At 43.5% G+C, this 27,926-nt stretch overlaps 1 protein-coding gene across 2 annotated transcripts; it reads left to right on the forward strand.

The window, feature by feature from the left end:
• Positions 1-3,270: 3,270 nt before the first annotated feature.
• RIGI (RNA sensor RIG-I) lies at positions 3,271-27,923 on the forward strand. Of its 2 annotated transcripts, none has more exons than XM_035562966.2 (18): positions 3,271-3,562; positions 3,707-3,838; positions 5,947-6,125; positions 7,110-7,260; positions 8,602-8,727; positions 9,584-9,694; positions 10,466-10,619; positions 11,503-11,761; positions 12,308-12,470; positions 13,322-13,423; positions 15,533-15,690; positions 16,012-16,147; positions 17,051-17,199; positions 18,513-18,603; positions 19,295-19,465; positions 22,008-22,159; positions 23,529-23,675; positions 25,412-27,923. In XM_035562966.2, exons 1-18 carry the CDS (start codon positions 3,295-3,297, stop codon positions 25,724-25,726), a joined length of 2,964 nt encoding a protein of 987 aa, XP_035418859.2. In that variant the 5' UTR covers positions 3,271-3,294; the 3' UTR covers positions 25,727-27,923. The 2 variants fall into 2 exon arrangements, with proteins under 2 accessions (XP_035418859.2, XP_035418858.2); XM_035562965.2 differs by having other exon boundaries at positions 3,275-3,562; positions 9,581-9,694.
• The last annotated feature ends 3 nt before the right edge of the window (positions 27,924-27,926 follow it).

The raw sequence follows: 27,926 nt of genomic DNA on the forward strand, positions 1-27,926 counted from the left end.
CTGATTTTCTCCCTGCATCTCCTTCACAGACCCTGAGATGGTTCAAAGGCTTTGGAATAACAAAAGCTTTAAATGTCACTGTATTAGAAGATGAGGATGTGGAGAAAAGAAGTTTGAGAACGAGTAATGGTGGAAATTGAAAGGCCTTGAAGAAGTGCTTGGAGGTTGTAATGCCAGGCACTGGTTTCCTTGGCATGGACTCATCCTTGCAGCCTTGGGTGCTGTGGGAGTGCAGCCAACCATGGAGGTGGTTTCTGAGCCAAGCTCCAGCAGACAGGTGCAGCCATGCATTTGAGCACCTGGGGCCTCCCCACAACAACAAGAAGCCCCAGGGTCCTTAGAGATAATTTCTCCTGGCCTGTGTGTCCAGGGGTGGGTCAAGGGGCTGGAGACTGGTCTCAGCAGCACCTGGAGGTGGGCTAAAGACCCTCATGTACACAAACGTGCACTGTGGGTCCCTCCAGTAACTGGCCTTAGACACTTTGTCTATCCAGTAGGTAGCATTGAGCTGATACTCCTTTTCCCACACAACCCATCTCACTCTCTCTTTCCTTATTGGGCCCTGCCTTGCTGACTTAGCACCTGAATTTGCTGACCCTACACCACCAGCCACACCAGTAAGCCAGCGCTTCCCCTTTCTTGCCACCGTCTGTCATTTGTCACCCTCAGGCTTCCCAGTGCTCTCTGGTAGTTTCTCCTGGCCACACGCTTTTCCGTCTCCCATTTGCCACACCTGTTAGCTTCTCTTCTTGTGGTCCCATCAGTTTAACTTCGGGCTATGGCTGGCCATCAGCCTCAAGACCTTCTGTGATGCTTTGTTCTCTGCCGTTTGGGCAAGTGCTTCCAGATGGGAATCCTGGGGAAAATCTACAGCTGTGATCTGTAAAAACTTGGTCTGCAAAACCTAAAGCTGAGGAACACAACCACACACTGCGCTCTGAAAATGGAAAATAATAATAATAATAATAATAATAATAATAATAATAATAATAATAAAGCCATGCCTCATGGGCCACAGCAGCATTTATCCCCACCAGCTGGACCACACTCTCTAAGGCAGGACTTGGTGGGTCACACAGAGACCCTTCCAAGCAGCCACAAGAGATTCAGGGAAAAAGTAACATTTCCTACACCCTTGCCTAGAAAGATCTCCAAGAAACTGCTCAGCACTATGGCTTGCAGCAGCACAAGCAGGTTAAGGTGTTCCCAGTGCTGCAGCTCCTTCTCACCTGATGTGCCTGGCCACTGCAACCCACAACTTATGATGTAGCACAGAGACACCAGAATGGAGCCAGCATAAAACAGTCAGAAAGGATATGAGCATGAGACACTGCACAGGCCACAACCCATCCCACTGCACCGCTGCCCTGCAAGAAGAAAGCCTGGGAGAGTCCCCTGCTCTCACCAGGTGCATCTCCAGCCTGGTGGGACTGATCCCTGCTGCCCTCAGGATCCATCCTGCAGCCACCCAGCCCAGCAGGTGCATTCCACCTCCTGTATGCACAATCAGAGGTGCTTTGCCCCTGTGCACTCCAGTGCCAGCTTTGTTGAAGAGCAGTGGGTCCATTTCACTGGGCAGATTGACTTCTCCATCTAAGGCTGGAGAAATGACTAACAAGGAGTTTGATTTCCTCCTGTTCTCAGATGAAGGACAAGACTGGGTTTCTGCTTGGCAGGGTGATTCCTACCCACCCGTAGCACGGATCTTTGAATCCTTGAACACTCTCTGTCTGTGACAAGCAGAACTTGAGTGCTAATATCACTCATTGCTGATTGAGTGAAAGCTGTAATAGGCACTTCTCAAGTCAACTACTGAGCAAGAAATGCTTCTCTGCTACATTTGCTACCTGTCAGTCCAATCACTGTGCTCTACAGGGTGAGTTGAGCAACTCACATAGAGGCTAAGGCTTCTTCCTTGTTACTCACAAGCAAATTAAGCCCTAAGAGACCATCTTACTGAAAATGCAGAGTGGAGGGATGACTGATGGGGGCTTGTTCACCTGTCCTCTCCCAGTTGTTCGACATTTCCCAGTCTGGGAGTGGATAGCCTTTCTTTGTTTTGGTCAGCTGTGCATGATATTTCTCTGGTCCTTCTCATTGCTCTGGTTAAGCTAACAGCCCAAATGCAAGTCTCTCCTAGCCTAGGGCCCTTTGAAAATACAACGGCCAATGATGCCACATCGTGGTGGTACAGGGTGCATTGGGTTTATGTGGCAGGAGGGCTGCAGTTGTGGCCTCTGTGAGCAGAGCCCAGCAGCTGCCCCATGTCAGAGTAGAGCCAGCTCCAGCTGCTCCAAAAGGGACCCGCCGCTGGCCAGAGCCGAGCCAAGCCATGAGCAACGCTGTGTGGGCCTCTGGGAAAGCAGAGTTAAGGAAGGGAAAGAAGTGCTGGGCAACAGCAGCTGGGAGAGAGTGAGAAAACGTGAGAGAACTTCACATTTGGGATCTTAGGGGAGCTGCCGCCCATGGAGAGGAGCCCACGCAGGAGCAGGGGGGTCTGGGGGGAGCTGCCGCCCATGGGGGATCCGTGCTGGAGCAGTGTGCTCCTGGGGGATGGATGGACCCCGTGGTACGGAGCCATGTGGGAGCAGTTCTTGAAGAGCTGCTGCCTGTGGGCAGCCCCCGCAGGCTCAGTTCAGGAAGGACGGCATCCCGTGGGAGGGACCCCACATGGAGCAGGGGCACAGAGTGGCCATGAAGGAGCAGCGGGACAAAGCATTGGGGACTGACCGCAGCCCCCATTCCCCTGCACTGCTCATGGGGGGGGGGGGGGGGGGGGGCGGGGAGGTAGATGAGGGTGGATGGTGGGGAAGGTGTTTTTCATTTCCTTTTAGTTTTTCTCACTGCTCTAGTCTGATAGTGATAGGCATTGAATTCTATTATTCTCCCTATGCTGAGTCTGTTTTGCCCATGCTGATAACTGTTGAGTGATCTCCCTGTCCTTATCTCAACCCTTGAGCCCTTTCCATCCTATTTTCACCCCGTTTCCCTTTGAAGAGGCAGAGTGAGACCGGCTGTGGTGGAGCTCAGCTGCCAAGCAGGGTGAAACCACCACACGGGCTTTCAGACACGATTTCCTACAGTCCCATTAGAACTGGGTGGAACAGACAAAAGGAGAGATCAAAGAGAAATACAAGAAAGAGTATTAAATAGCTGAGAGCACAGGTGGACTGGAACATAAGATGTGATGTCTGCGGCAATGCCTCTCATTCTGCCTCACCTCACACGCTGCCAGCACAAGCCTGTCTCTCGGTGGTCCCGTGAGGCTATGGCTGTGGGGCTGTTAGTGACAATATGAGGTTCACGAAGCTGCAAGCGGCTGGCTGTGCGCGTTCATGGCCAGAGGGCGGTCTGCGGATGGAGGGCGGCCCGCGGGGCCACTTTCGTTTTCCATTCCCCGCCGGGCCTCGGTGCCTTTTGTGTGCGGGGCCGGGCGGCGGCTGGCGGGTCCGAGCCATGACGGCGGAGGAGAAGCGGGGCCTGCAGTGCTACCGGCGGTACATCGAGCGGAGCCTCAACCCCGTCTACGTGCTGGGCAACATGGCGGACTGGCTGCCCGACGGTGAGCCGACCCCCTCCCCACACGCTTCCCCGGGCCCCTCAGCGCCCTGCCCGCGGCCGCGGGGCCCACGGGTGTCCCCCGGGGGAGACACCGAGCCCCCCATCGTGCGGGGGACGCCCTGACGGGAGCGCGTCTCTACGGCAGAGCTGCGGGAGAGGATCCGCAAAGAGGAGGAGAGAGGGGTGAGCGGCGCCGCCGCGCTCTTTCTGGACGCCGTCCTGCAGCTGGAGGCCCGCGGCTGGTTCCGAGGGATGCTGGACGCAATGCTGGCCGCAGGTGGGTGGCGGCCAGAAGGGTGTGAGGGAAGGAGGACCCCCGCCGGGACCCCCCGGGACACGGGGAGCCCTAATGGGGTTTGGGGGTGCGTGGGGCCGCTGGAGGCGTGGGGAGGCTCCGTTCGAAGACGGGGGCTTGCAGGAGAGGCCGATTTTAAAAAGCGTAGCCCAGAGTCTTAGGGTGCAAGATGGAGGTGCCGGGGGAGGTTACTAAGCTGCAGCGGTTCAGAAATGAGGCACTCGCCCCTAAGGAGCTGTGCCTGCTGGGTGTGTGAGGTCCCCACAGGTGGCAGAAAAAAGACTGTGGAAGCGTAAAGTTGACAGAATTTGGCACCTTTGCCCTCCAGGCTTCTATCACAGGTTCCTGCTGGGGATTTATTAGATACCTCAGCTCCACAGGTCTCATGCTAAAAGCCACTTCTGCTTTCACTTACTGGCTGCTAGCTATCGATGGCTACGGTACCTCAGTGAGCAATTATTGCTGGCTTTCTTACTGCTTGGATGTAATCCACTCTCCCTGTAAAGCAAATATTAGTTCTGGGCCAACTTTTTCCCATGGTGTTATATTGCTAATTCATGGATTCCAAAAAAATGTCCCCTTTAAACATGTTCATAGCATTCGGTTTGGTGTACGTCCAGCAGAAACACTGAAAGCATCTGCCTACTGACCCCAAGTGCTGTCCCAAGTATTTATTCATTTTCATTTTGGGTTGCAACAGTTAACAGAGCTCTTTGGCCCTAAACTAGAATTGAGCATTACTGTTGTCCTTGGCAAATGAAGAGATAGGTGACAACCAGGTTAAAGACACCGTGGTGGTAAGTACCCACACTGCTCTCCTGCTCCTCCAAAAGAAAAGAAAAAGCTAAGGAAATTGTTCTGGTCTCCCACTGTCCCTCTGGGATAACGTCCTGCTTTCCTTCTCTTCTGAACCAAGACAAATCATGCAAGTCCTCTAAATGGTATTCCCCACTGTTTTCTATTCCATTACATTGTTTTCAGCTGTTTGCTGACTATCTAGGCAGAAGTTGTCTGACTTGTTCTCAGACAGGGTTCTGAAGTGAATGCATTATGGTAGGAAATATTAAATGAGGGTGGAGCCAAGGACAGGAATAAAATGTAAATAGATGATGAATAAAATAACAGGGGTTCAAAGGTGCTTGTGATGCACAGTAGTGTCTGTGCTCTGGACAAATTCTGTAGGAGTATTTGCGAAGACTGCATGGATCTAAGGATTGTATGGAACAAAAGAAGTGGGTTGTAATGGCCACTTAGGGAACACACTCAGTGACCTTTTGTAGCATTTTTGTCCTCCTTGCAAGTATTGCTGCTCTTTTAGCAAAAGTCTTTTCTCATTATATATTGTGGTTTAACCCGGGAGGCAGCTAAGCACCACACAGCCATTTGCTTACTCCCCCACTAACTCTCACTGCGATGGGGGAAGAGAATCAATAACAGAGTGAAAAAAATCATGGGTTGAGTAAAAATAGTTTAATAGCACAGAAAATGAAGGGAAAACAATAATAATAACAATAGAATATACAAAGCAAGTGATGCACAATGCAATTGGTTACCACCCACTGGCTGATGCCCAGCCAGATCCCAAGCAGCGGCAGTGCCTCTAGCCAGCTCCCCCAGTTTTACTGCTGAGCATGACACCCCATGGCACAGGCCATCCCTGTGGTCCATTTGAGCCAGCTGTCCTGGCTGTGCCCCCTCCCAGCTCCTGGTGCACCCCCAGCCTCCGCGGTGGTGGGGCAGCACCAGAAGTTGAAAGGTCCTTGGCTCTGTGCAAGCACTGCTCTGCAACAGCTGAAACATCCGTGTGTTATCAACATTATTCTCATCCTCAGTCCAAAACACAGCACCATACCAGCCAGCAGGAAGAAAAGTAACTCTGTTCCAGCCAAAACCATGACTTATATGAAGGTGCGGTAGTGGAAATAGTCACTAAATCTATAAAAATTGTTGTTCACCTAGACTTTTGTCAGTCACAAGCCAAAACAATTTAGTTTCTCCAGAGTGACAAAGAAAGCGTATTGCAGCTCATACATAGGTATTCTAGACAGAAGTTGAATTAATAGTAACTATTTGACCCTCTTTTTCTGAAGGTTACACAGGACTTGCAGCAGCAATTGAGAACTGGGACTTCAGCAAACTGGAAAAACTGGAGTTACACAGACAGCTGTTGAAGCGGATAGAGGCAACAATGTTAGAAGTCGACCCAGTAGTGCTCATTCCCTACATAAACACCTGCCTGATAGACAGGGAGTGCGAAGAGATTCAGCAGGTTTGGTTAATGACAAAATCCTTGTATTTGCCTGGTGTTGCTGCTGTACAAATGTTCGGCATTGTCTGTGCTCAGCCGCATGTGTTTGCAGAGTCAACGCTCCAGAGAAGAGACCTCAGGGCTTCTGAAAGGTGCTATGTTGTGGTCAAATGGGTGTCTTGCTATGCCTTGCAATAGCCCCCTTCTTGGAGCATTCATGCTGCATTAAGCCTCCTAGAAATAGAGATGGATGTAGGCAAAATGGCAATTAGATATCAGCTAAACTGATTGTTACTTGTAATGGGGTTTGAAATAGACTATTTTCTGCACTGTGGAAAACCCTAGAAACTTTGTATGGCATTTTGAGTTTTGTCAGCACCCAAAGAGATGCCCATAGAGTAAAATAAACCTTCTGGTTCAAAGTCATTAGCTAAATGCAGTGTCACAGAAGTTGATGTTTTTAACACTTCTGGATGTGAAGCAGCGGTATTGTTACCCAGCTCCATCTCAGTGTGTTACTGATGGCTGGTAACAATTGACACTAACCTGTGGTAGTTAATGAGTGATTGGTAATAATAAATTATTGATGCTAATAATAAATTATTGATGTTGGGTGAAGGAGTCTGTAAGGTGTTCTTGCTCCTTGTGACTCCTGAGGAGGGTTGTATGCAGCTATTTTATTTTAGAAGAGTTTTTTCTTTATGGAGATACAACATTTAGAAAGATTGCATCTGACTAAATATCAGGCCTGCCACACAGTTTGCTTTGTAGTGTTCTAAATATTTAAGCAAATAGCCTGTCCAGCTAATCTTAGTGTACACCTAGGCAGGCAGACTTGCAGCAGTAGTAGGTAAATGACCACATTTTTTTGGAAACTTTTTTTTTTCTGTGGAAAGGAAATGTAATTTTCAGCTGAACATCAAACAATACAAATCAAACAAAATGTCAGAGAATTGTTTTGAATTACTCACAAGCAACAGCAACTTCTGTTTGTTGTACGTGCAGATTAGTGAAAGCAGAAGCAAAGCAGCAGGCATAACTAAACTCATTGAATGTCTCTGTCGGTCGGATAAGGAGCACTGGCCAAAAAGCCTTCAGCTGGCACTAGATAACACAGGATATTACCGTGCAAGTGAACTGTGGGATATGAGAGAAGGTAAACTGCAAATTGTTTTTATGTTCTCTTTCTGTTCTTGTACCAGACAGGTTGTTGGTTTTTTTTTTGGTTTGTTTGTTTTTTGCTTTGTTTTTTTTGTTGTTTTTTTTTTTTTTCTTCAGGAGAGTAAGAGCAATTTAAAAAGATACCGTCACACTGCATTTCTCCTTAATGCTAAAAATGAAAAAAAAAAAGAAAAACAGCAATATTGTTTCTTAAAACTTAAAATATCTCTTATATAAAATTAAATATATGTATTTCCCTACTAAAAGATTAAGCCAAGTGGTTTTGGATAAATTGGATTCTATTTCTTTATGTCTATTTTTGCTTTTTCCCAAACCATAAGTGATTGTTTTAATTGTTTTTAATTAGCAACTGAGACAAGCCACTCTTAAGTGGCTTTTTACATAATATTTCTTATTCTGAATATTTTTATTGCTGTAGTCAAATGTGTGTGTGTTATTTCTTATCTGGGGATTTAGTTTTATATGGTTAATCAAATTATAAACAAATTCTATATAAAATAAGAATAATGCTTTCATATATATAGATACTATTTTACATAACTGATGGCTATATATATGATACGGATAATAACTATATTTTATAAGTTAAAGGTTTCACTGTTCTGGGGCAGCATCTGCTAACATCTAGTTTAAAGCCATTGAGCCCACTGCAGACTGAGGTGACATCGTACATGCTGGAAGCGCTTTAATGCTAGCAGTTAAGGAGGGTTACCAGAAGATTTTAATCCTGGGTAACATGTGCTTTCAGGAGCTGGATTAGGGCACATTTGTGCTCTTTCCCCCTCTCCAAAAACAGTGCTTTGCCTTGGTGTGTTCTGTTCACAGTGAGACTCTTTGTGCAAAGCCTAGTTACATTTGTTTGAAAAGGTAAATAATTACAGGGCCAAAGAAAATTTCAGTGTCTCTATATCATCATGTAAGATAAAGTATGTAGATAGTCCTACAGTTTCTAGGTCCTTCCAAAAAGTGGGGGGAAAGGGAGAGCAAAGTCTTGAATTTACAAAGCTTCTTTGGACTCCTACATGTGTTCCATGCTTGTGGTTAATGTCCACATTAGATCTGTAATCTTGTCTCTACACATCTATTCTCTCCCTTGCTTTTTAAGAGGTACCTAAATATGCATTGAGTTTGTGGATTTTCTAAGACCAACACTGAATGCAGTGCATTTCATGTAACAGGGGGCCTGGATGCAGCATCATTTAATGTAGCCTTTCCCTGCTAGTAACCATCTCATTCACCTTGCCATCCCAGCAAATACAGCATTTTAAAATCAAAAGGATAGTTGACATGACTTTTTTCTTTTGTCATTGTGCAGATAATGCCAAAGATGTTGACAGTGAAATGACAGATGCCTCTGAGGACTGCCTTGAAACCAGCATGACATATTCTGAAGAAGCAGAACCTGATGATAATCTCAGTGAAAATCTTGGTTCAGATGCAGGTACGACTTAGCAACATGAACAGTTTACAGTGGGGATTCTCCATTCCTTTAGACCTCTGGAGGATGCAGATGTGATTTGCCACAAACGAAGGCACTGAAGGTGTAGTACAAATCAATGACTTGATTTAGCTATCTCCTCTTTCAATGTTTAAAGTATTGCATTTTGGACATCACATGTATTAGAGGTTGCCCCCAGTTTGCCATATTTCCAATGCAGAGTTGTTCCATCCGCACATTATCAAAGAAGTTTCCAACATCAGGCTGTTGTTATATCTCTTCTCTGATACAACTAATGCACACAAGACCTGATATCAGCCAGTTTCCGTAACTGAAAGTGGCTGTAAAGGATCTGTACAGTTGCTGACGTACATCGTATGGCAAATTTTGTCCCGCCTGTGGATTCTACATACTGTTCTGTAATGCAAGCCCTCTGATATGAGTGTGATTTTAGAAGGTGTTATCTTCAAAAGTCTTTGAAGCAGAAGGCTAAAGGAATACAAATTGAACTCAGTACACATATTTTTTGGGGAAAATATGTCCATGTGTTTTCTTTCTGAGTTCAAGACGTCCAGTCAAGGTGAGAGTTGTCCTCCAAGATACTGGAATGACTTCATTTTAGGAAGCACGATCTAGCAGTAACAAAAGCATGCCATCAATACTACATACAATTCTTGTCTGATGCATGTGTCCTGTAAAAAGCATTTTCCATCAGAGAATGCTCTGTGTGGACTGCAAGGACACTAGCTTTATCATTTTGGATAGTAAGTGTATGGGGGCAATACATTTTATCCATTTCTGTTGCAATACTCTTTGTAAACACGTGGATTAAGCATCACTTGTCAATCTTTCCTAGAAGGAATTGGCAAGCCTCCACCTGTCTATGAAGCAAAGAAGGCTCGGAGCTACCAGATTGAACTTGCACAGCCTGCTATCAATGGGAAAAATACCTTAATATGTGCCCCTACTGGTAAGAAAATGCAAGTATTTTGGAAGAGGGTGCTGTGAAGGATAGAGGAGGGTAAAGACTGAATCAGACTTTTCCAGCTGTTTATTTAAAAGCAGACATCCCTGTAAGAGTAGAGGTCTTTGAGCAATTTGCCTTGCAACCTGAAGGATAAACAGAACGAGTTCCCATCAGACTCTTCTGTCCTCTGTACTTTGCTGCCTGCAGCACCAGACCACGACAGGGAACTTTTGCAGTAGCTCAGTACTGAATTGAGATTGAAGGTCAGCAGCAAAAGAGAGATCACTCAACTCTTTCTCCCCACCGTGTTTTCTCTGCTGCTAGCCTGATTCTCCCCACGTGCTGCAGAAGCAGGTAGGGTAGCAGCAGCAGAGGTGAAATGGAATAAGTGAATGTAAAAAAAACAGACATTGTCCGTTACAAAAAAACAAAATATGTTAGAGAATATGCATGTTCCTTCATAAAGCAGATGCTGCTGCCACCCATGCCCTCTGTACTCCAATATTTTCCATGTAATCATTTTCAGGGTATATGGAGATGCCGTATTATGAGCTCAGCTTTGTGCATTGTGGAACAGAGCTGTGTAACTTGTCTGTGAGCTGCAACAGAGATGTGCAGGCTCTGGCCCTGCACCAAGCGCATCTGGCAGTGTTACAGCCCCCTTGCCAGCTCCCTGTTTCTCAAAGGCCAGATGATGAGGTCTGGGGACGGGCCCCTGCTTACAAGCATGCCCTTTCGCACTAGGGCCTTACCCATCATGTTCTTCATTTAAAGGATCTGGAAAAACTTTCGTCGCGCTTCTGATTTGTGAACACCATTTCCAAAACATGCCTGCAGGACGAAAGGGGAAAGTTGTATTTCTTGCAACAAAAGTCCCAGTGTATGAACAACAGAAAAATGTCTTCAAGCAGCATTTTGAAAGACAAGGGTAAGTGTAATTCTACCTCCACAGAAGATAAACTATACTCTCAGTCAGCTGTGGCTCAGGCAAAATTTAATGGTTTAGCTGGTGACAGGGATGTTTCTCACTAATATAAGATGGTTTGTGGTAAGAATGGCAAGTCACCATGGTAGATGGTGCAAAACAAGTGTGGTGCCTCTGCTTATGGTGAGTTCACACACTGACTGTACTGCACCTGTGGCAATGGCCAAAGCATACCTGTGCTTGCCTCTGGAGAAGGGCTGAAGTGTCTTCTCCCTGGAGGCTCCTTGCAGCTCTGCTCCCAAGGACAAGCCACTTTGAAGCACCAGAGTTGGGATTCCTCTTCTTCTCAAATAGCAGCGTCTCCTTCTTTTCTAAAAGAAAGGACCCTAAATTGTTCAACCATTCAACCTTTCTTCAGATGACAGTCAACCTTTCAGATGGAACTGAAAATTTCCTAGGGGAGTATCGATACCCTGCAGCTTCTGATTTTGAAAGAATACGTAGGAATCCCTATAGCTATGGGAAAAGGAGGCTGCTGGACAGAAAACAGTCATGTGCTAACAGCTGTATGCAGAAAAGGGGTGAAGGGCAGGTTCTCCAAATACAACTTGGCTGTGAACTGACAGGTGAAGCTTGAATGGACAAAATCACCACCCCTCAAATCTAATATATTTCAGTTAATGGGAGATGAAAATCCAGCTGTTTACACTCAGTAGTTGTTTTTCTCAGCTTCTGCAGATCAGACTATAGGTTCCAACAGTATGATATTTTTAATTTAGTCACTTTCCTCTAGGGCTTGCTGAAAATTACACCCTTCTAGTTTGTTTTTTTTTTTTTGCATTGCAGAACATCCTTTTTCATACCTTTTTCATTTGTTTCTTCTTAGATATTCCATTCAAGGAGTTAGTGGTGAAAATTTTTCCAATGTCTCTGTAGAAAATGTTATAGAGGACAATGACATCATCATACTGACACCCCAGATCCTGGTGAATAGCTTCGAGGATGGGACCCTTACCTCCCTCTCTGTTTTCACTCTGATGATATTCGATGAGTGCCACAACACTACAGGCAACCACCCTTACAATGTGTTAATGACCAGGTATCTGGAGCAGAAATTTAACTCCTCTGCAAGTCAGCTGCCACAGGTAAGGCTCAGCCTGGCAGTGGTGGAAACATTAATGAGAAACATTTTGCAGTGCAGTCAGCAAAGCCTGAAGTTTTGCCTTCTGTGTTAATCCAGTTCAATGGCTGCAAATGAAAATGCTAGCACCTGCAACTCCTCTCTTTCTTCAGCTACCTCCAGACTATTTTCCCCAGTTGCATCTTCCCTCCAGCTGCCAAGAAACTGCTGTAAAGACACTTCCTCAGAGTGGATGTGGAGGACAGCTCTGGGTGTGGATTTGCTGTTTCTGTGTGTGATGAGCACAGGCAAATGCAGCTGTTGATGGATTAAATTAGGTGGATAGTGTATTTGCAGTACACAAGGCTTGATCAACATTGAGAAGGCATGAGTGGGGACGAGGCCTGACTCTCAAGAATAAGTCCTGGCACTTAGAACTTCAGGCACTTCATCTGCTTGCTTTGTTTCCTTGTTTTTGAAGACAGTGACGATTTGCTGGTTGGTAACTGCACCTCCAGTCTTTTTTTGCTTCTGACAAAGGACCAACACTGCTATTCATGTGTGTGCTCAGATTTTAGGTTTGACTGCTTCTGTTGGAGTTGGTAATGCCAAGAACATTGAGGAAACAATAGAGCACATCTGTAGTCTCTGCTCCTACCTTGACATACAGGCCATATCCACTGTCAGAGAGAACATACAAGACCTGCAAAGGTTCATGAACAAGCCAGAAATAGGTAAATGTTTCCTTTTCATTTTCCTCTGAGATGCAAAGCAACACCAATAACTCAGCTCTCTGACCCACTTTTGTCAGGTGAAGTTAAGAGCTTATAAGTCAGCTGGAGCTTTGCTTCCTGATAGCTTGAAAGAGGTCTGAGTGTGCACTTAACCGTTGCCCTGCAGTAAGGCAATGCCAGTTTGGGCACAGGTTGCATCCAGTTTTAGGGCTCATTCCTGTGACCAGGCAAAAAACAACGTAGCCAGCAGCACAAGAGCCAGCACAAATGTCCCTGAACCTGCAGAAAAATCAGACCATACCATGTAGACTTAGCTTTGTGAGCTGCGAGCCATCATCTGTGCTAGATGACGTTGCTGTGTCACATACCCACAAACAGAGCTCCCATCAGACAACCTCAGGGTGAACACAGCCATGCCACCACATTGCTGAGATTAATGTGTTCAGAGATAAAAGGTAGAGAAATCAGGTGAATGATGTTGTATCTTTTTTTTGTCACCCCCAAGAAATACTTAAATTTCTTGTGGCTCTTCCCATGAAGAGCCACGTGGTCATAACATCATTCTAGAAGGGGATGGTAATGAAAACAGGAAAAAAAAAGTTTTCTCTTTGCTGAGCTGCAGTCTCTGGTACTCATTTAGCAAGGCAGAAAAGCCAGTTCAGTTCTGCCACTGAAGACTGGGAACTGTTTCTTTCTGTGCAAACATAATGCTTACTAACAACAAACATCATTATGATAGCATAGAGCATTGTATGTAGTGTTCTTCCAGACAAGAATTTGTTCTGTGCTGCCCAGGAAAATGTTTGACTTACTGAAGCCACTGACCACTCACTTCTGCTTTTTGTCCTTAGATGTCAGATTGGTTAAGAGGCGAGTTCACAATCACTTTGCAGTCATTATCTCAGATTTGATGTCCGAGACAGAGGCACTGATGAGGAAGATTTACTCAGTGGGTAAGGCACTATAATATGCCTATAACTGGGATTCTGTCTTCAATTACATCAGTGTGAAAATCCTCATGGCTGCTACAACAGTCATTTATCTTCCTCTTACTTTCTCCTCCTTCCTTTTTACTTGTCTCTAACCAGTATTTCCTACATGAGAGATCACAGGTAGAAGAGTCACATACTTTCCTGTTACCTGTGATTAATTTTGTAATCTTGAATATTTTTGCTTGGATTTCAACTTGTGTTTCTGGAAGCTAAGAATGGTGTGGTTTTGACACTGTCACATCAGCTTGAATTGGAAACAAAGCTACCAAAAGGCTTGCTTTCGAAATGCAGTGAGCTGGATTTCGTTGATGAGAGATAGCTGGAAATTCTCACTCAAGCATTTCTCCAGATGATTCATTCCTAGCTGTCTCCGTCAATGAAAGTGAGAATGGGCTCAGCTTCTGGGTTACTCTGATTGCCGTAAATTCTCCCGCTTAGTGAAAGTTTTCTTTCTCTTCTGCTGTGCTGAGACTTCTTCGCACAGTATCTCTGGTCTCTCTGAGTTGCACACAGGGTTCTTTGTAGGGGTACCCTGACCACCTTTTCTAGTCAGCCTTTTGTTCTCACACTTTTGGCTGCATTTTCCCCTGTTTCTTTTGTTTACCAAGCCTCTGTTATTTCCTGATGAAAGCATTTAAGATAATTTTACAGAAGAGGATCTGTGGAACAGAAACACTGTCAGAGAGAGGATACAGCTGCCAAAGAAAGGAGACATTTGTCTGCAGGATCCCAGCCTCATGAGCTGCCAGAGATGTGAAGGTTTGCAGAGAGGCAGATGCACAGTTGTGAGAAGAAACAATGGGTGGCATTGTCATGAGACTTAACTGTGCAGGCCTGCAGAAATGAAATTGATCCTGTCTGCTTTTGCAGAGTTCCTAAGTGCTGTCCAGTAAATGGTCTTATCTACAGTTTGAGAGCTACAGCACACAGTGGACACCCCTGAATACCTATGCTCATACCTTCGTCTGTCAAGTCCAGCTCTGAACTAAAGCATGTTGTCTGCACTTAGACTGCCCTTTGCAACTGAATAGGGTGCCTTGAGCCTGTCTTCCTTGTTTCCATATTTTCCAAATTATTTTTCCACCACTTTCCGGATACTGGAGAATGAACTGTACTCCATGGCTGGAAGGGAGGATTAGAAAGCAAAACAAGACAATAAAAAGACAAACAAAGAATAAATTTGTTTTCAAATTGCACAATAAACTTTCCAAGCTGTACAGTAAATTAAGTAAACATTTCTGAAGCTTATTTCCCTGTCACAGTTCCTCTTGCATAAAATGTCATTGGCTTCCCTTCTGTGGACCCTCAGAGTACTAATATTTGTGAAGCTCTCAGACAGAGTATGGATGAAACAAAGAGGTACTAGCTAGTTCTGCCTCCAGAACAGCCCTTTGGATAATATACCTTTAAGTACCATGGACCATATAACAGATGATTACTGAACTATTGAGTAGCTGGTAGTCCAAGGAGCAATGCACTTGCAGTGTCTTGAATACTGTAGGCATCTTACAGGAAAAGAGAACTCTAACTCTATTCGTAAAAGCTTTACAGATGTTTGTATGTACACAGATCCTCAACTGAATTGTACCAGGTTAATTCTAGCCTAATCTCTGGGTGTAATTCGAAATACACAGAGTAAAGACGGCAGATCCAGGCTCTTCTCAGATGGTTCCCAGAGACAGAACAAGAGGCAGTGGGCACAAACAGAAACCCAGGAAATCCCCCTCCAGCATCAGGAAGAACTCCTTTGCTGTGAAGGTGGTCAAGCACTGGAACAGGTTGCCCAGAGAAGTTGTGGCGTCACCGTTCTTGGAAATACTCAGAATTGATTTGGACGTGATCCTGAGAAATCTGCTCTAAGTGACCCTGCTTTGAGCAGGGATTTGGACTAAAGATCACCAGAGGTGCTTCCAGCCTCAGCAGTTCAGTGATTGTATCTTACAGTGCTCTTCTGTTTAGGCTTTTTAGACCTAACATTCATTGAAAATGCATTGTCTTCTGGCCAACTGTTCTGGTTATTTGTGATGATGAATAAGGCGAACAAATGTTTTTTTCTTCCTGTTTTACTAGATACTGTCTCCCAAAACAGCAGGAAAGATTTTGGAACACAGAAATATGAACACTGGATAGTTGTCACTCAGAGGAAATGCAGACTGTTGCAACTAGAAGACAAGGAGGAGGAGAGCAGGATATGTAGAGCCCTTTTCATTTGCACTGAACACCTGCGGGTAAGTGTATATCCTCTGTTCTTCCATACAGAGATGGAACCCTTCTGTTCCTCCTGGTACTGGTATGTCCATTGAGGAGCAGGTTTTTAACCTAATAATCTTATTTGACACAGGCTAAAGCATGCATCCTCTAGGAATTGTGTCTTAAGGTACTCACTAAGCATAGCATAGAGCAGAGGTGCCTTTGTAATGTTTGTTTTGCCATGCAAATGGAAGAACAACACAAGTCTGTAATACTTCGTCTACCTAAATAACATTTGCATTCATCCTGTGTCCCATGGAAAATGAAGGTTAAGTGTGTGTGTCTCTTTCTGTGATCAGAAATACAACGATGCCCTCATCATCAGTGAAGATGCCCGCATCATAGATGCTCTATCCTACCTGACCGAGTTTTTCACAAATGTCAAGAATGGACCATACACAGAATTAGAACAGCACCTGACAGCCAAATTTCAAGGTATTTCACACAATTACCTCTGACAACTGCAGGGAAGAAAAGGGCTTCTGGTAGGATGGTTCAAGTTGTTTCTTCAGAACAGCCGTAATTCTTTTTTTTTTTTTTTCCCCAGAAGCTTTGCGCTTTTCAGAAGATATACTGTACCTGTGGGTACAAAGGTACCCACACCTAGGGTAGTTGCAGGGGGGTCCTAGTTTCTGGGACTACAATCTGTACTGCAGGAGCTAAGGAAGGAATGGTAGTTGTAAGTAAATGCTGTAGTAGGTTCTTACGTGCCAGCCTTTGAGATAAGGCAGTGCTGTCCTTTGAGGGGTACTTCACAAGCAGATGGGCAGGCTGCACTCAGGGGTGCTGGCAGCTTTAGATAAGGCAACATACACTGATCTCAGCACTACCTAGCCTCCCCCTGCCCGGTGCTCCCGGACAAGCCCTGAGCTCCTGGCAAGCAGCAGGCAGACCTCTACACCTCTTTTACTGAAACTGGGAGGCTGAGCAGTTGTCTAGCTTCTGGGTTCACAACAGTGTGCTGTAAACCAGGCTGTGATCTGGCATGTTGCAGTGCTGACTGCAGTTTTACATAACTGGTGTGTCTGCCCCCTAGTGCCAGTTGTTTCTGAAGAAGATACGGTGTTACTCTGCAAGAAACAAGTTTGTTCTGATTAGAACTGATCCTGTAGTTTGCTATAAAATGTATTCTGAAATGAGATTCAAAAATTGTTTTCTGAGGGTTTTGTTGCATTTAATCAATAGCTTTCTTTCCTTGCATCTGAAAGAATACTAAGTAAAAATAGAAGCTAAAGAGAATATGGGTGGCATTTGAAAGTAGGTTGAGGTGAGAATGCTGTTTCCTGCATTGAAGAAAGTGATTTATTTCTTTTTGAATAAAATGCTATTTTCTTCCAGAGAAAGAACCAGAACTGACTGCCCTTTCAAAAGATGAAACAAATGAGAATCCTAAACTGGAAGAGCTTGCCTGCATCCTGGATGATGCATACCGCTATAACCCACAGACTCGCACTCTTCTCTTTGCTAAGACAAGAGCCTTAGTAGCTGTAAGACATCTCTTTTTAAAGCTCCTACAGTGGGAAATGATAAAATGTAATGTCTCATCTATTTTCCCTTCTATTTTGATCTGGAAATGTAAAAATATGCATGTCTTCCTAAGCAAATATTTATCTTTCTATACTATCCTAAGCAGTGGTGGTCTGAAGCAGGGTGAGGTTATTATTTTTCCTAAAAGCTACAAGATAAGGGATGTTGTTCTTCATCATTTCTGCTTGTTACAGGTTGTAGTTGATCATTAAGCTGTCGGTTTTTTACTTTAGGTGCAAAATCAGTTTTAGCTAGTTGTTTTACAAGACTTTTGGCCTCAGTACAGCAGTGTTATCAACCAGCAGCTCTGCTCTTTTACTGACTGTGCACATCAGGAGGTATTCTTAGGTTTCCTGGAGGATTCCTGTAGGCCCAAAGGAGGTCTGTGCCCTAGCATGTGTTCTTGATCAAGGAAAAGGGAGGACTTTGTGGAACAGATTTTCTCTGGACCCTTCTGATGCACTAATCTATTCTATATTTGCCTGGCATCAAAGATCTAGGTTGGATGATCTTTTTTCTCTATTCCACTACATTGTTCCCAGAAAAAAAAAATCATTCTTGAAGTAAGTGTGCTGCTAATCATTAGCTTCAGTAGCTCTTAAACATTTGCTGCAAGGTGTCATAGTCTCTGGCTACTGTAAACAGACTTATCAGCTGAGAGTCCCAATCTCAAATTCATCCTTGGATATAGACTTGCTGGATGAATTACAAACCAGAAAAAAAAAAAGTTAAAGGCAAGGTAAAGTCCAGACTAACAACACCAAGCATCTTCTGGCAGCTTTCTGTGATATTTGCGAAAGTCTACTTTAGCCTGGCTGAAATTCGTTCTTAACGTAAGGACAGTTTGAAGATGCTACTTTCACTGTGCAGTGGAAAAGTGCAGTTTGTAAGTAGCGCTTCATTTCCTTTGGTTTGGATCCCAGAGCTCTAGTATTCAGTGATCTACTGGCTTACAGGAGAACATTAAAAAAATAAAGAAATGCATACTATTTAGCAGTGAAAGGCTGCTTGCACTTTAGCCAGCCTTCATGTTGGGAGGGTTAAAAAAGAAACCAGCTGTAACATGACCAGATCTGGCATCAGGGCTGCAATAGTAATTGTGTTCTCTCACCTATTTGTAGATGTTCCCTGCTGAAATATGACTTTACCTTCTTTTCTGCCTTTTGTTCTCAGAAGCATTAATTGCCTAGGCAAAGATGGGGAGGTTCTGCATAGCTATCCCAAACTGGCATTTCATCTGGATGGGGATCTAACTCCCTGGTTTGCTTTCCAGGCTTTGAAGAAGTGTATGGAGGAAAACCCTATCCTTAGCTACATAAAGCCAGATGTTTTGATGGGGCGCGGAAGAAGAGATCAAAAAGCAGGTATGCAGGTCTGCTCTGTGGAATACCAGTTTCCAGACATCCTCTGGCTACAGAGCTAAAGTTGTTTTACTGCTCCCATGTTCCTAAGCAGCGGAAGATCATTTGTGCTATGATTTCTTCAGTATCTAGAAAACTTTTAATCAATTCTGTGTAGATGCTGGCTTTTTCTATCTAGGATCTTTGGTTAAAGCAGCAGTTACAAACATCAATGGCCCTCTCCTTTTGGATTCTTTTGCTAGTTCAAAAGAAATTCACAAATTGTTTTCCTTGTGATTACTTCTCATGATATTTTCCCTGTTCTTTTACAGTCTCCTGTCTTATTTTGTATTTGGTGGTACAAAGACATTTTTTGATGGAATGGAAGCAGCACCCAAAATGAAGTACAAATAGCTTAAGTTAAGAGTTAGATTGGTCTTAAAATAACTAATATGCATGGGTCTCATTAACTAAGATCAATTAGGTGCTGTGTGTGCGGTGCTCTTTCCCAGGATGACAATTATTGTGGCACATCAACAGATTCCCTGTTCAGTGGGTATCATGTGCCCCCAGTGGGGTATGCTAACCTAAAGTATTCTTCTACATCAAAAAGATGTACTAATTTCCATGTACCACTTAAGCAACAGCAAATACGGGTAGTTTGCTCAAGAAATCTTTCAGCGTTTTTTCCTGACTCAGTTTCTCGGTACTATAGGTATGACCCTCCCAAGCCAGAAGGGTGTACTGGATGCGTTCAAAACCAGCAAGGACAGCAGGCTGCTCATTGCTACATCCGTTGCTGATGAAGGCATTGATATTGCCCAGTGCAACCTTGTTGTGCTCTATGAATACTCCGGTAATGTGACCAAAATGATCCAAGTCAGAGGTATGGAAATTCAGAGCTATTACTTTACTTTATTTATTCTTTTGGCCTAGAAATGAACTGAAAAGTGCTACTAAATGGCACTTCAGAAATAATATAGCGATATGTGCATTGCTTACTGTTTTTCCTTTGTGCCTATGAGTACAGTCAAATGGATGATGGGACTGGATGTAACAAATTTGTTCACAGAACTGAGTCCTTAATGTTGTGCGGCTTTTCTTTTGCCATGTGAATTGGCTATGGTACACATGGTTATTGAGCTATTGAGGAGCGACCCTCAAGTGAATAATCAAATATACAGAGAGAAGTATGGTTACAAAAACTGTAGGCACAAATAGTGTGAATTGTGCTGATTGTGATAATTTGGTTTGATTGTGATAATTTACAAAGGACTGCTGCAATGAAGTTTCGTGTATTGCCTTGGCTCCCAAAGACCTTCCCCTGCTCAGTGGCTGATTACCAACACAGATACTCTCTTGGTGCCCACCGATAATTCACCAAGCACTAGGTCACTGCATGAACAGACCTCTAACATTCAAGAGAAAAAAAAGAAAAAAAAAAGAAATTCTGCTTCTGTCTTGGCTTGCTTGAAGTCTAAGACTTCAGTCTCAAATCTCGATGATTTGATAATATGGCCACTAGAGGGGAAGAAAGAGCCACACTAAATACTGTTTCTGCTTGACATTCCCAGATGTCGTAAACCTGCCTCCATCTTTCAGAGATTCAGCTGCAGTAATTTATCATATCACCTGAGTAATTAAGTTCACAGTCTAATGAGATGTGATCTCCATTGCACTCAGATCTCTGCTTTCAGAGCTTGTGTGCTGTGATTTTTTATTTTTGTCCTATAAGGAAATAATAGTCCAGGATTCAGTTTATGGCTGAAAGAGTAGTGTTAGTTCATAATATGCCATTGAAGATACAAAGAAAAGAAGCTACGTAACTTTTTACGCCACATAAAGTCATGACTTTGGAGGGGATTGGAGCTCAAAAATAAATGTGGACACTTGTTCTAAGTGAAATATTTCTGAACTGGTATGAAGTCCATATTTGGCTGTGTCACAGCAGCAAAAAGGAGGCAAGCAGTAAGCACCAAAAGATCGAAGAGACAGCACTTGCTTTTTTCTTGCCAGCAGTATTTCCAGTTCTTCAGTTATTTTTTGTTTGTTTGTTTGCTGTTGGTTTTTGTTGTTTTGTTTTGTGATAGATTTTTATTTTTTATTCACCCTCAGTAAGTTTGCAGATGACACCAAGTTAGGTGCGTGTGTCGATCTGCTCGAGGGAAGGAAGGCTCTGCAGGAGGATCTGGATAGGCTGGACCTATGGGCTGAGGTCAACTGTATGAAGTTCAACAAGGCCAAGTGCTGGGTCCTGCACTTGGGGCGCAACAACCCCAAGCAGCGCTACAGGCTGGGAGATGAGTGCTTGGAAAGCTGCCTGGCCGAGAAGGACCTGGGAGTATTGGCTGATAGCCGGCTGAATATGAGCCTGCAGTGTGCTCAGGTGGCCAAGAAGGCCAACAGCATCCTGGCCTGTATAAGAAGCAGCGTGGCCAGCAGGTCTAGGGAGGTGATTGTCCCCCTGTACTCGGCTCTCGTGAGGCCACACCTTGAGTACTGTGTTCAGTTTTGGGCCCCTCGCTACAAGAAGGACATGGAGGTGCTCGAGCGAGTCCAGAGAAGGGCAACGAAGCTGGTGAGGAGTCTGGAGAACAAGTCTTACGAGGAGCGGCTGAGGGAGCTGGGGTTGTTTAGCCTGGGGAAGAGGAGGCTCAGGGGAGACCTCATCGCTCTCTATAGGTACCTTAAAGGAGGCTGTAGCGAGGTGGGGGTTGGTCTATTCTCCCACGTGCCTGGTGGCAGGACGAGGGGGAATGGGCTAAAGTTGCGCCAGGGGAGGTTTAGGTTGGATATTAGGAAGAACTTCTTTACTGAAAGGGTTGTTAGGCATTGGAATGGGCTGCCCAGGGAAGTGGTTGAGTCACCATCCCTGGATGCCTTCAGAAGACGTTTAGAGATAGAGCTTAGGGATATGGTTTAGTGGAGGACTTGTTAGTGTTAGGTCAGAGGTTGGACTAGGTGATCTTGGAGGTCTCTTCCAACCTAGACGATTCTGTTATTCTGTGATTTATTTATCTGTTTATTTTGATAGACACCAATTAGCAGGGGAAAAAAATAGTGAGTAAGAACTTTTCTGCTCTACCCTTTATTTCCAAAGAAGGCAGCAAGATGCTGTACAATAAATGAAGCGTGTCAAGCATGCCTGAGCTTAACTGAGGCAGGCCGTAGAGCAGGCAATACAGGAGAGGCTGGGAGATAGGCATGAGGATGCCTAGAAAGGTACAACTTACTTGTTCTGGTTTGTGATCAAGGAAGAAAGAGATGAGAGAATGCTGTTCAGGAAGCAGTGCTATATAAATTTGAAAACAAGTATGGGAAACATGAGCAGCCACGCAGAAAGTCCTTAATGCTCTTTTATGGCATAGCTGCTACTTTTGCACATCTTGTTAAGAGTACCTAATGAGGATAAAAGTGTTGCTGTATAGGTCGTGGAAGGGCAGCAGGCAGCAAGTGCATCCTTGTGACAAGCAAAACGGAAGTGGTAGAGAATGAAAAATGCAACCGTTATAAGGAAGAAATGATGAATAAAGCTATTGAAAAGCTCCAGGAATGGGATGAAGAAACATTTGCAAAAAAGGTTTGTATTTCTGTTATATTTTTGTACTAAAATCTACACGTACAACGTGTATTTTCCTTCATCTACTACAGCTTTATCTAGGACTACGTGATAACGTGAGGAAAGTGTGCTCTGTGCTTGGTTTCAGACAGAGGCTAGACCAGCAGACAAGGGATAGTGTATACCACTAGCTAGCTAAATGTCATCTGGGCTGGAACTGCGGAAGCCTTAAAAGTTGAGGTAGAATTTATTAACTTCTCAGCTTAAAAAATAAAATATAAACTATTTTGTCTACTAGAAGAAAAATATTTTATCTGTTTGGGATTGTGGATGGGCAGATGGGGTTACTTCAGCTGTGCAGGTGGTGGTAATATGCCCGTCCATGTCCAGAAGCACTTTTCCTTTACAGCAGGCCACTGCAAGTGTTTTCCTAAATTGTTTGCTGTAATGCCTAGGGTTTATCGATTTCAAGAAACCATTGATCAGGATATTAACAGGATAATGTTTGGGTTTGCGCATGCTCTTCTGCTGGTGACCTTTTCTGTACTGCCTACAATACTGTCCATCTTACAATATTGTACATCTTTGCCACAAGCAATATTTGACAGAAAACAAGCCTAATAGGAACAATCAGCATGCATACAATGTTTTACATTAACTCTGTTGTGCACCGCACACATCCCAGATCAGAAAACATTATGAGGGGTAGAGAAAGAAGTGTCAAGAACCCTTGGATCTGAGGTGACATGCAAAGATATGTGTTGGGCTAAGCCAGCTGTGATGAACAGGTGGAGATCTTCCTTAGACATTAGTAACAAATGTCCCAGAAAGGGCAGGAAGAAGAAGCCAGTCACAATCTGTACACAGTTCTGCCACATCCCTGTAGATTTGCAGTTCGCCCCATGTTTCCAGGTGAGCTTTCATAGTCTGAGCTGTAACAAAGGGTGTCCAAGTCCCTGTAGCCATTGCAGAGCTTCTTCTCCCACCTGAGGCCTCACTGGAGGCCCCTCTGGAGCCTTTTTTCCAAACCAGGGACTGCCCAGAGCAGCAGTGCTGTTTCTGCTGTAGGGAGTCTCACATGACTTAAATTTTACAAGGACTTAACAGTGTTATGACCAAAAGGGCCATGGGCTCAGATGGGAGAGCAGATGGCGTGAACACTGCCCATCCCAAAGACTCATTCTGGCATTGCTTTCCTTATCTGACAAATGTACCATATTCTTTCTGTGCTAGAACAAGGCATGGTTTGTTTCCTTATAAGTAATAGGTCCCCAGATGTTACCTACCAGGAGAACTTAGCCATCCTGAGTCATGTTCAGACATTGGTGCTCCTCTTAATTTTGTGATGCCTTTTATGATCTTGATTTGTATTTATTTATTAATTTTAAAGATACATAACCTGCAAATGAAGGAAAAGGTGTTACGAGATTCCAGGAAGAAAGAAATAAAACCTAAAGTAGTGGAAGGCCAAAAGAACCTCCTGTGTGGAAAATGCAAAGCATATGCCTGCAGTACAGATGACATCAGAATTATAAAGGTATGCCTCTGTATGGAAATCCGCATCCATGAACTCCAGGGAAGTCAGCATTTTTGGACTAATAGCATTGTTTTTCAGTGTGGAAAGTAGGCTATTCTGTGCCAACTGGGGAAGAAGGAAAATCTTGGTAAATCACTAAACCACAGGACCAGTTGTAACAACTTCTGTAGCATGTTATGATGGCAGTTGATGATGTACAAGGTGTGCAAATATGTGATATGACAGTAATCAGTTCAGGATTCCTGAACTCCCTTCTGACAAAATTGTATTTTTGAAGGAAACCATGTGACCTTTAATAATGTAACTTCTTAGTGTAACTGCTGGATATTTAGTTTCCCTATTAATGTAAGCTTCTCATGTGGATCTCTTCCTGCAGCTGAGACGTTTCTCTCACTATTTCTGCTGAGTGAAAATTATCGGCAAAAAGTACTGAGATCCACTCACACCTTGATTTATGGTCCACTTTTGTGTATTGAAAGGAAAGGCAAACCACGGTTTTGCAAGGGGAATCCTGTAATCCTTCAGTATTTCATTGTTTTCCACTCTCTATAGGTAGCTCATGTTGCTTCTGTGTATCTCATGGGGACATTTTTGTTGTACTTCTGAACTTCAAGAATCTTTGTAGGCCCAGGAAGCCAATACTCTGCACATGGGATGTGGTAATCATGAAAGAGAGCCTTGTCTGGATATTCTGAGCCTTTCCAGCTCTGAGATGTGTTTGTTTTTTTTGAAGATCCTTCTCTTTAATTTGTGGTGTTCTGATAAGCACAGATGTGATAAGGTGCTTCAGGCCACAGCTGAGCATTATGATTACAGAGTGCTTGCTTCCAGGCACGTTCCTTTTTAATCAAGAAAAGCTTTTTGTTTTTACCAGCTGTTTTTGGAGTGTTGATGGAGTTCACTATTCCTGTTCCCTGGTGAAGTCCACAGACAGTGGTTTGAAATAGCCCAGCCTTACCAAAAAATAGTTATGTTTCTTTGCCAAATAACAAGATGTGTCTAAGATGCAAGTCTGTTACTCTTTTTTGTGGTGTTGGGTTATCACCAATACCTGTGCAAATAGGTCTGAGAGTTCCGAAAACAGATTTTTTGCTTAATGCCATGAATATAATCCCAACATTTTAAATAATCCCTGTAAACTCAGTTCTGGCATATTACAGCCTAAATAGATTTAACAGAAATTGTATTTCCAGAAGGAATTAAGAGTTTTCAGACTCCACATTAAGTTCTACATATGCCTTCCTATTATTTTTTTACTAAACAAACTTTGATTATGTATGTTACAAACAAGTGTAAAAAACTGTAACCTCTTTAACTTGTTAGTGATGCTTTTTCTACCACTGCTAATTATTTGCATCATAATTCACAGAAAACTGTGGGAAGCAGGATTCTCTCAGGTTGTCTGTTCAGACGGATGTAAGTTTTATGCACAAGGCTCAAATAACTGCAGTCATGGTTTTGAGAGAAGCTAAGTTAAATGTGTATATGCTGGTGATATGTAAGAGTTCTGTTTTTGATAGTCCCAGCCCTGCTCCTTTCTGGTACCTGGTATTTAGTTAAAATATAACAAACTATTAAAAAAAAAAAAAAGCAAAGAGGGGCTGGAAGGTGAGACTCCTAAATATTGGGAAGCACCTCACCACTGAAATGGTATTTGTGAGGTGAAGGGAAATGTCAGGAAATATGGCAAAAGGTGTTTCTACAATTAACCATTTCTGGCACGTGTGTCATTGCAGGAATCTCATCACATTGTCCTAGGAGAAGCATTCAAGGAGCGTTATATAACAAAGCCTCATAAGAAACCAATGCAGTTTGATGGTTTTGAGAAAAAAAGCAAGATGCATTGCCGAAATAATAATTGCCAGCATGACTGGGGAATCACAGTGAAGTACCTGACATTTGACAATCTACCCGTGATCAAAATCAAAAGCTTCGTAGTGCAGAGTGCTGCAACCGGGACACAAATGGACTTTCAGAAATGGAAAAGTATTAATTCTTCTTTGAAGAATTTTGATGTTGAAGAAATGTCCAACTTGTACCCACCATTTTAGTGCATCTATTACTTTCCTACACTAATGTGAAAGAGTGGATGATCTCCTCTTCCCTTGTATAAAAAATACTTGTTCTTTATACTGTGTGCGCTAGGCACCTGAACGGCATCTGGCTAGATTACAAAGTGCTGGTATGGCCACCAAAAAACAAACCCGAAAAGTAATCTTATTAAAAGTTTCACCAGAACTTTTAAAGTAAGCATGGACCAACATAATGCCTAAGTGTCTAGATCTTAATCTTTACTGATTTTATTAAAAAAGTAGCATTTTTCTATCATGGCATATTTGTCAGTTTGCTATGGCTGAAGTTGCAGAACGGATACCTTTCTATGTGTTGCTTACCTTAATGAGCTGCAAGGGAGACAAGGCAGTGCCCTGTAAGATTGGTGAAGGCTTAAGTTAGATGGTGATGAGCATTTACCCTGATGTTTTGCCTCATGGGTTGGTATTTGAAATCTCTCACAATGTTGATATTAACTCTACAGGTGCCCTGTCAGAGCTGAGTTAGAATCAGAACTGAATCTAAACATTAGAGTGTTTAAATCCCTTCTCCCCACCTAGATCCCAGACTTATCTAAGAAAAAACAAAAGTTCCTACAGATGCAATTATGAAAGGTGATGTTAAGATTGTAAACTATAAAGCACTTTATTCTACATGATACCTTCAAAGAGCTTAATCTTCAAAGTTTTTGGAACTAAGATGAAATGTAGTTTACTTTCTGTATTTAGTAGTGCAGTAAGGTATTACATAGAAGAGTTATGCATTTAATTAAACGCTTGAACTCTGAAGCAGAAAGCACCTTGAATGATAAACTAAGAGTGAAAAATGTTTTGTAAACTACTTAATTCCTAGTCAGTGAGACTTGGGATGGTCTTTTAAACATTGTCACAGGGCATTAAAAGCAAAAAAAACTTTTTAAGTGATGCTTTGTGTTCTATCCTGGTCCATGCCTTTTATTGTGAAAGCTGTATAGCACCACACATAGTGCCTGCACTTCAGTCCTACCATGGTTTATTCTGGATATAGCTTTTACCTAGTAAATGTCCTGTTCGTATAGCTGCTTCTAAAAGGAAACATGGAACAATGAATAAAGATGACATTGTTGGATATACCGCCCCTCCAAAAATACTAGAAACAAAGAACTGGAAAAAGGCTGGCCTTTGAGAGTATCTGATTTATTTATTTTTTTTTAACTGAACCCAGAGTTGCATATTTATTACCAAAAAACATTCATGCTTATGACCACATTAACAGCTCTCAAGATGCTCCACAGAATGGCTTAGGTTCGAAGGAATCTCTGTGGGACATCTGGTCCTCTGCTCAAGCAGGGACAGTTAGAGCAGGTTGCCCAGGATCACATTCACATGGCTTTTGAATACCACTGAGGATGGAGAATCCACAACCTCTTGGGGCAACCTGTGACAGTACCCAGTCATCCTCACAGTGAGAAAGTGTTTCCAGATGTTCAGAGGGAACCTCCTGTTTCCCTTTGTGCCCATTGCCTCTTGCCCTGTTGCTGCACACACTGAAAAAAGCCTGGGTCCACCTTCTTTACACCTTCCCCTCGGGTATTCGTACCCACAAATAGCTGAGGTGCCCCTAAGCCTCCTCTTCTCTAGGCCACACCATCCCAGGATTTTAACCTTCCCTTCTACCAGGGAGTCCAGAACTGGACATAGTACCCCAGAGGTGGCCTCAGCAGTGCTGTTTGTTGTAATCAAGCAACATTTGGCTATTGCAGGTACAGTGCACTCTCTATCCTCCATCTAAGACTCTTGCTTTCTTTCAGAACTAATTTCACTGTTTTTTTCCTCAGATACAGTTGGAGCTAAGCACACTGAAAATACAACAGGAGATTATAATAAATTTTCCACGGTGTTGTTTTAGCAGTTGGTCTAAACACAGTTAAGAGAAAGTGCTTTATTAACCCTGTTTATCTCTGAGTTATCTGTTATCTCTGTAAATAAGTACACATGTTTTGGGGATTGGGCAGCCACTGCCTTCAATGAATGTATTACTGTAATCACTGGTTGGTAACTGCCATAAAATTGCTGACATTAATCTCGAAAGCGTGGTAGATTGTCTTCTTGCTGACAAAACAGGGAAATAAAACAGCCCTATTCTGCTGGGTTACAGAAGACTGCCAGTAGCAGGCAGTATCTGTATTCATCTTATCTCCTGTAGATTATTCAAAGATAC

This window comes from Cygnus atratus, chromosome Z (genome assembly GCF_013377495.2).
Source record: "Cygnus atratus isolate AKBS03 ecotype Queensland, Australia chromosome Z, CAtr_DNAZoo_HiC_assembly, whole genome shotgun sequence".
NCBI lineage: Eukaryota > Metazoa > Chordata > Aves > Anseriformes > Anatidae > Cygnus > Cygnus atratus.

Bases quoted from the DNA above. Each gene is read 5' to 3' on its own strand.
- RIGI (XM_035562965.2), top strand. From the start codon at position 3,295: ATGAGGTTCACGAAGCTGCAAGCGGCTGGCTGTGCGCGTTCATGGCCA. The intron at 3,839-5,946 runs GTGGGTGGCGGC...CTTTTTCTGAAG, and splicing joins GGACGCAATGCTGGCCGCAG to GTTACACAGGACTTGCAGCA. The intron at 9,695-10,465 runs GTAAGAAAATGC...CTTCATTTAAAG, and splicing joins CTTAATATGTGCCCCTACTG to GATCTGGAAAAACTTTCGTC.